A 7,498-nucleotide genomic window follows, 5' to 3' on the forward strand; every position below is an offset into this window, starting at 1 on the left:
GGCGCCTTCACTGGCGCTGCAACTGACAACTGGGGGCAATTGGCCTTCTTGTGGCCCCTCTGGTTGCAGTGAAAACACAGCAACTCGGATGTCTGAATAGCTGAAACTGGAGCAGTACAATCCCTGCTAAAGTGCCCTGAACCTAGTCACAAAGTCCGACCAGGGCATTGCCTCGATAGCCGAGGCTCCCAACGAGTCACCCACTGACTCCCACCAATCCCGGGCTCGGTCCCGTAAACACCCTGCTGCGTACCTCACCTTCGACCCCTCGGGGCAGAAGCTAGTCAACTGGGCAGACTCGATATCTGCAATCCACCGCCTGGCGACAATGGGGTCCTTCACCCCATGGAAATCTGGCGCACCACTGCCCCTGAAGTCCTTGAAGGACAGTGTGCGAGATCCTGACTGGCTAGAGGCTAAATCGCTCCTGAATGCCCGTAAGCGATCCTCCATCAACTCTATGATCCCTTCCTTGATCGACCCAAAGAGAATGGGGGTCGACTCAAGGATGCCCCTGGTGATCTCCGATGTGATGAACTCACGTAGCCTCTCATCAATCGGCTCGGTGCCTGATCCCGAACCTGACCCCTCTCTTGAACCGCCATCTGTCGGTCTCGGTCGAAGTACCACCATTCTGCAAGACATCATAATAATCATTAGTGATACTGCTACTTTCTGAGGGATCTCAACTACTTACAGGTTCCTTGGTCTCATCTTGGACTTCCTCGGCTCGGGTACGGATCCTCTGCTTTCAGTAGTACGGGCCCATACTACCTTCCACATCTATCCGTACCTTCTCCGAGGAATTCCTCGACTTCACCAGATCCCCTTTACTACTGCTACTCTCTGCTATTCTCATCCTAGGCTTGCCCTAGGGAAAACTCAAGTTCAACACGACTGTCCTCAGCTGCTGTAGGTCTCCTCATAATGCCAGTTAGCCACCGCCTAAACACCATCACATGTGATGAGGATTAGATAATCCTTCAAGTAAAAGATCCGTCCCTACAACGGTTGGACTCAAACAAGAGCTACGCAATAGGGCCAGTTCCAGTACTTTGGGATTATTCAAACCTGATTACATGTGGTGTGACGTGTTCACCTAGTGGCTAACTCCCATTGCTCAGAACCCCACCAAGCACGAAGCAAGCACATTCGGATAAGGGGAAACAGACTCAAGCCAAAACTATTCTTATAACAAGAAACGGCACTAGCATAGGATGCTAAGCTCATACTATCAGGCATAACCTAAACAGGCTATCATACTGCTGTCTACTCAATTCTAGCATGCAATACTCATAAAGCTGTAACACATAAGCAGGCACATAAGGCATCACTCCTAGATCCTTAGCCCTATTCTAGCATGCGGTTCTACGTAAGCTGATAAACATAACATAAACTTGTATGGGTACTATGGGGAATACTTACTTGAGCTCGGTCGGTCGCGCACGTCACACACTTCGCTCTTTTTTTATGACTCTTTTCCGAGTTTTAGAGAACATTTTCTTTTGGAAAATCTTTCAATCCCTCGATTTGAGTTCAGACACTCCCGAAGGCGTGTCCGAATCCCTCAAACCAGGGATCTGATACCAACTTGTAACGACCCAATTTTCGCATCAAAATTTTTTTGTTTAAAAACGTTACTTTAGAAAATATTAATAACCAAAACATCATTCGATCATCCATAATATAAACTGAACCATGTCCGAAAAACCAAAACATACAACTAATCAGAATATCAGAGTACAATCCCAGTAAATCTCGTAAATGCGGAAAACGAAGAGTGTGTGTGTGACATGCTGCTACCGAGCCGGCTCCTTTCCCCTAGCTGAGGAGGTACCTGAAACCAAAACTGAAACCGTAAGCACAAAGCTTAGTGAGCTCCCCCATAATATCCCATACCATACAAGCATTTAACAAATAACATGCAGTTAGGAGATACGGGCCCCGCCCACACCTCACTTTCTGAGAGATACGGGCCCCGCCCACACTCGTGAAGATACGGGCCCCACCCACACTTCGCTATCTGGGAGATACGGGCCTAGCCCACACTCCACCCTCGGAGAGATACGGGCCTCGCCCACACTTAACCGCCAACTCATATCATACAAGTATCACACAGACACCCAGTGTAAACAATTCTATCATACTGGCATATATCGTAATCAACTCAACTAATAGATACGGGCTCGGCCCACACTATCATACTAACGTCTCATCTATACGGGCTGGCCTTGGTGCCTTAGACCCGTTACTACTGGAAGGAAACTCACCTCGAAATAGCTGCTGGTCTGTGTGGGAATTGATCACCTACTACTGCTGCTGCTGCTCCGGAAACTCCCCGGCTGTAATTCCCACAATATACTTAATCATACACTGTTAACTGTCCTTTGGGTAAAAAGACCATTTTACCCTTGGTCTAGCCCTAAGTCAATTCGAAGTCAACTTTTAGTTGACCCAACTCGCCGAGTGGATCTCCACTCGCCGAGTCCCTGACCAGACTATTGTCCTGGGTCCCTGATTCTACTCGTCGAGTTGGGCTATGACTCAACGAGCTCATCTTCTAACCTGTCATTCAACTCCTTCATCCTACTCGCCGAGTTGTATGAACAACTCGTCGAGTTCATCTTCATCCGAAGAACACATATGCTAAGACTCGCCGAGTTGTATGAACAACTCGCCGAGTCTGTTCTTGATCTATGAAGATTGCCTTGGACTCGCCGAGTCAGGGCATTGACTCGCCGAGTCCTATCATGGGTGAGTTCAGCTCCCAACTCACCGAGTCACCCCCTGTGACTCACGACTCAACTCGACACATCATGAAGGGACCAGTCCAGTGACTCGCGACCAGACTCGTCGAGTCACATATATGACTCGCCGAGTCGCAGCCATGCATCCATCAAATACACCGATTTGCTCGATTCCAGTCCATGCCATTCACAGATCTGGGCTTCTAGGACACAATTCACACGTAAAGTTTCCAACTTTACGTGTAGATATTCACCAATATGGATTTTAAGGCTCAAAGTGCACCAAAAGAGGTAGATCTAGGGCTTTCATGCAATATGACCCCATAAAGGCAATAGATCCAAGCTCCAGGAACTAAATCATGCCTAGATCTAAAGGCTAACAGCTTATCATCACCCACAAAGCACAAACAAGCTTGGGGAAGAGCCCAAGAAGGACTCCAATGAAGCAAAAAGGGATTACAAGCTTGAAAACAGAGGGGAAACGAGCTATACCTCAAGGAATATGTTGAAATGACACAAAGATGCCTGATCTCCTTCTCCTCTTCTTGATCTACACCTCTTTCTCCTCAAAACCTTCAAGAACACACCAAGAGCACTTCAATCTCTCAAGGAAATAAGGAAAAAACGATGTTGGGGAGTTCTGGGGGGTGAATGGGGACGAGTTGGGGGCGGAATGAGGGTTTAAATAGGGTGCAAACCCTTGAAACTTAGGGTTTCATCCAGCAGCGGTGACTCGCCGAGTCCAGGATATGGACTCGCCGAGTCGCCCACTTAAACGTGTCCTGAGTCTCGTCCCTACTCGGCGAGTCGGACCTTATGACTCGCCGAGTCCAAGGCTAAAATAGGGCAATGCTCAAATAAAATTCACATACCGGAAACCAGGTGCTACAATATATATATATATATATATATATATATATATATATATATATATATATATATATATATATATATATATAGGGAAAAGTGAATATACCGTTAAGGGTATGTAAGCTTAGGTACCCAAACTCATAATAATACGTCGTTTTGTTTGATATATTTAGTATAATATTGTTAAACTTCAATCCTTAACTTGATTTATATTCAGTATTTTTAAATTTTCACTATTATCTTCCTCTTACATCATATTTTTTTGTCGAACACTTACTAAGCTATATATATTATTGTAGAAAATGACAATTATGTAAGAGTAAGATAAACATGAAATTTATAAAAATCTTTAAAGTAATTCAAGTTAGAAGTTGAATTATAAGAACATTGAATAATTACAATGGCTATATATGATAGGAAACGATATAGTATGGTGTGTTTGGGTACCTAAGCTTATATACCCTTAAGGGTATATTCACTTTTCCCATATATATATATATATATATATATATATATATATATATGTATATATATATATATATATGTATATATATATATATATATATATATATATTATTTAACACACACACACATATGATTATTATATATATATATATATAATAATCATATGTGTGTGTGTGTTAAATAATAAATCATTAAGTATATTATACATATTAATATTAATAACTGAGTTGACCGAGTAGCGAGTACTCGGAGGAGTAATCGGACAACTCGGCAAGTTTTACAACATTGTCCAGAACAACCTCACAATGCATCATCAGAGCCATCTTCTACTGCTGCAGTCGAAGATCAACTTGTCATGGGCCATCGTGAAAATTTTCCATCGGTTCTCCTTCACGACTTCATCTCTCATTCGCGTACAGTCCCGTCTCGCTCACACCCGGCTTCATCGGTTTCCTCAGGTAATCCCTATCCTATAGCTCATTACATTACTTGTGATAAATTTTCTCCCAAATATTAGCATCTTTTAGCCGCCATTGTAGCTATCTTTTAGCCGCCATTGTAGCTGGTCATGAACCCCGTTCGTTTAAAGAAGAAATGAAATATGATGTTTGGCAAAAATCAATGCAAGAGGAAATACGAGCACTTCAAGACAATGGTACATGTATAACGATGGTTGGAGTTATCCTGAATTGGGTATTATCTCATAGATATATGTATTTTGAATTTATTAGTCTTATCTTATTAGTTTGTTTTGGCTTCTGATAAGGACTCTCAGATGTATATATACATGTATAACTATAACTATTAATGAAAGGATTGATTTTCGAATCTTTACCTATGTCAATTGTTTCAATTGTTAATTGAATGGTTAACCAATCTATTATTGAAATTATATTTCTTATATTGCAAAATATTTTTGATAGAATCTCAAGACGCAAAACAAAAAAACAATCTTATATAAATCCCGTTGTTAAGAATCTTGTCCTCCATTTTGGTCACTTCTTTATCATCGTTTAATGTATCAAGGTTTTAGATAGACTTTACCAAACCATTGTTGTAGTTTTAATATTATGAAATAAATTCCAAAATTAGTTGACGCAAATGATTGTCGATTGCTGTTTGCAAATGGGAACCCACTTTACAAGTTTGCGTGTGAATATACAAAGTCAATGACTCAAAGTCAAACCCATATTTAAAAATAAAGATATTTTTGGAAGACACAAAATAGTGAAATACTATGGCTTCTATCACAACATGGATTTGTTTGATTTATCTTCATCCTTATCGATTTTTGATCAATATTCAACAGGTATGTGCACGTAAGTATGTATTGCAACAGCATTATGCAAATTCAAATAAGAAACTCACCTGAAAGAGAAGCTTGAATTGACTAATGGCATCACAGCGAGAAATTTTTCATGTTTCAGGACCTCTCCACCTGCTAAATTCTTTCGATTGGTATGTAAAAGGCATTGTTTGTTTTCGACATGAAAGATTTGCTTCGATTTATTCAGTAACTGATTCGATTCTGTTTTACAGGAGAAACACATTTCATCGAAGATCCCTTGCTGCAAGCCTTGTTCAAGGGGTTTACATTCTGGAAAGGGATCGTCAACGTGGAAGCATTCAACAGGATGCTAATGCACCTCCATGGTGGGAACAATTTCACTTTCAGTTGAATCATGTTCTAGTAGACGATAGTGATTTATCCTACTATGGGGCAATTTTCGAGCTCAAATATGCACATCCATTCTTCTATCAATCAAATCCTCACCCTCCGAGATATGTGATAGCGTTTCGGGGAACAATTACCAGATCTGTAACAAGATCCGACGATATGAAACTAAATATGAAGTGTATTTTTGATAAACTCGAAGAAAGCTCGCGATTTCGTAAAGCTTTTGAAGCCGTTTGGAACACGGCAATGGCGGTGGGGCCAACAAACGTCTGGTTAGCCGGACATTCGTTAGGTGCGTCTATGGCATTGTTGGCAGGGAGGAACATGGCGAAGTCTCGATATCAACTCGAAACGTATCTCTTTAATCCGCCGTTCATCTCGGTTCCAATCGAGAAGATGATAAAAAACCAAACGTTGAAACACGGCGTCCGTATCGCCGGTAGTCTGTTAACGGCCGGAATTGCGACGGCGATGAACCGTCACTGTAAGGATCCAGAAGAAGATCCGTTTGTTGTGTTGTCTGAATGGACGCCGTATATGTTTGTGAATCCATCCGATCCGATCTGTGCGGAATACATTGGGTATTTTCAACATAGGGAGAAGATGGAGGGAATCGGAGTCGGAAGAATCGAGAGGATCGCGACGAGATATTCGATCGGAAGTCTGGTTTCCGGCGCAATGGGGAGGGATTCCGAACCGTTTCATCTGCTACCGACGGCTTATATGACGGTGAATATTAGTCCATCGGAGAATTTCAAACAAGCGCATGGAATTCATCAATGGTGGCAACAACATTTTCAATGGCAATCGAAGCTATACAAATTTAACTAGCGATTTCTTCATCGCTCTTTCCAGTTGCAGTGATTACGAGATCTAAAACGGAATTAATTGATTTTTCCTTTGAGGCACTTGAAGTTGTTTGGACAATTTATATGTTATGTTTACCGCTAATAAATTCCCTTTTGCATGAAGGGTAAAACTGTAAATCCAAGTGACAAATTAAGATACTTTTTAAGAACTATAAATTCACAATATCAATTAAATAAAAGAAAATTACAAATTTAGTCTAATCCACTAATTACTTTGTGGAAAATAGTTAAAAATACCAAATTTTACAATTTTAGCCACTAAAATCGCAGATGGTTTAAACTCATCTGCGATTTCATCAAGCCATCTGTCAATATACAAGTGGCTAAAGCACAGACGAGCTTTAGCCACTAGTACATTCGCAGGTGGTTTATTTATTTATTTATTAATTTGTGTGTGTGTATATATATATATATATATATATATATATATATATATATATCAGTTTTCAAGCCAAAAACGTAGATGTACATAGTCCATCTGCGATTTTCTCTCATTTTCATCTGCGATTTTGATATATATATATATATATATATATATATATATATATTATTTTTTTTACTACGAAATAACTACATCATATATAAACTTTTGCAAAAAATTATCAGTTTAGTTATTATTTCTTTGGAAAATTTGCTTAAAACTTCTCTAAAAAAATGATTGAATATTTGATTTGTCTTAACTGGTGGGAAATGGCAAGTTGTTGAAATAAATCTGGAATACGTATGTCTACAGGTTCTGAATTCGCTTTGATATTTTCTGAGTATATTAGTTATAGTGAATTTGTATCTTTGGTGAGAAGCAAAACCAGTTTGTTAGACAAATATAAAATTAGTCTTCGTTTCCATCATCCTGAATTGAATCAATATAT

The 7,498-nt window shown here is 40.2% G+C and overlaps 1 protein-coding gene across 1 annotated transcript; it reads left to right on the top strand.

Annotated features, from left to right (window-relative positions):
* The first annotated feature begins 5,324 nt into the window (after nt 1–5,324).
* Nucleotides 5,325–6,798, top strand: LOC145014166 (GDSL esterase/lipase At4g10955-like). The gene is made up of 2 exons (XM_078972537.1): nt 5,325–5,540; nt 5,622–6,798. Exons 1-2 carry the CDS (start codon nt 5,476–5,478, stop codon nt 6,589–6,591), a joined length of 1,035 nt encoding a protein of 344 aa, XP_078828663.1. The 5' UTR covers nt 5,325–5,475; the 3' UTR covers nt 6,592–6,798.
* The last annotated feature ends 700 nt before the right edge of the window (nt 6,799–7,498 follow it).

This window comes from Lactuca saligna, chromosome 9, assembly GCF_052625555.1.
Source record: "Lactuca saligna cultivar CGN05327 chromosome 9, ASM5262555v1, whole genome shotgun sequence".
Classification (NCBI taxonomy): Eukaryota; Viridiplantae; Streptophyta; class Magnoliopsida; order Asterales; family Asteraceae; genus Lactuca; species Lactuca saligna.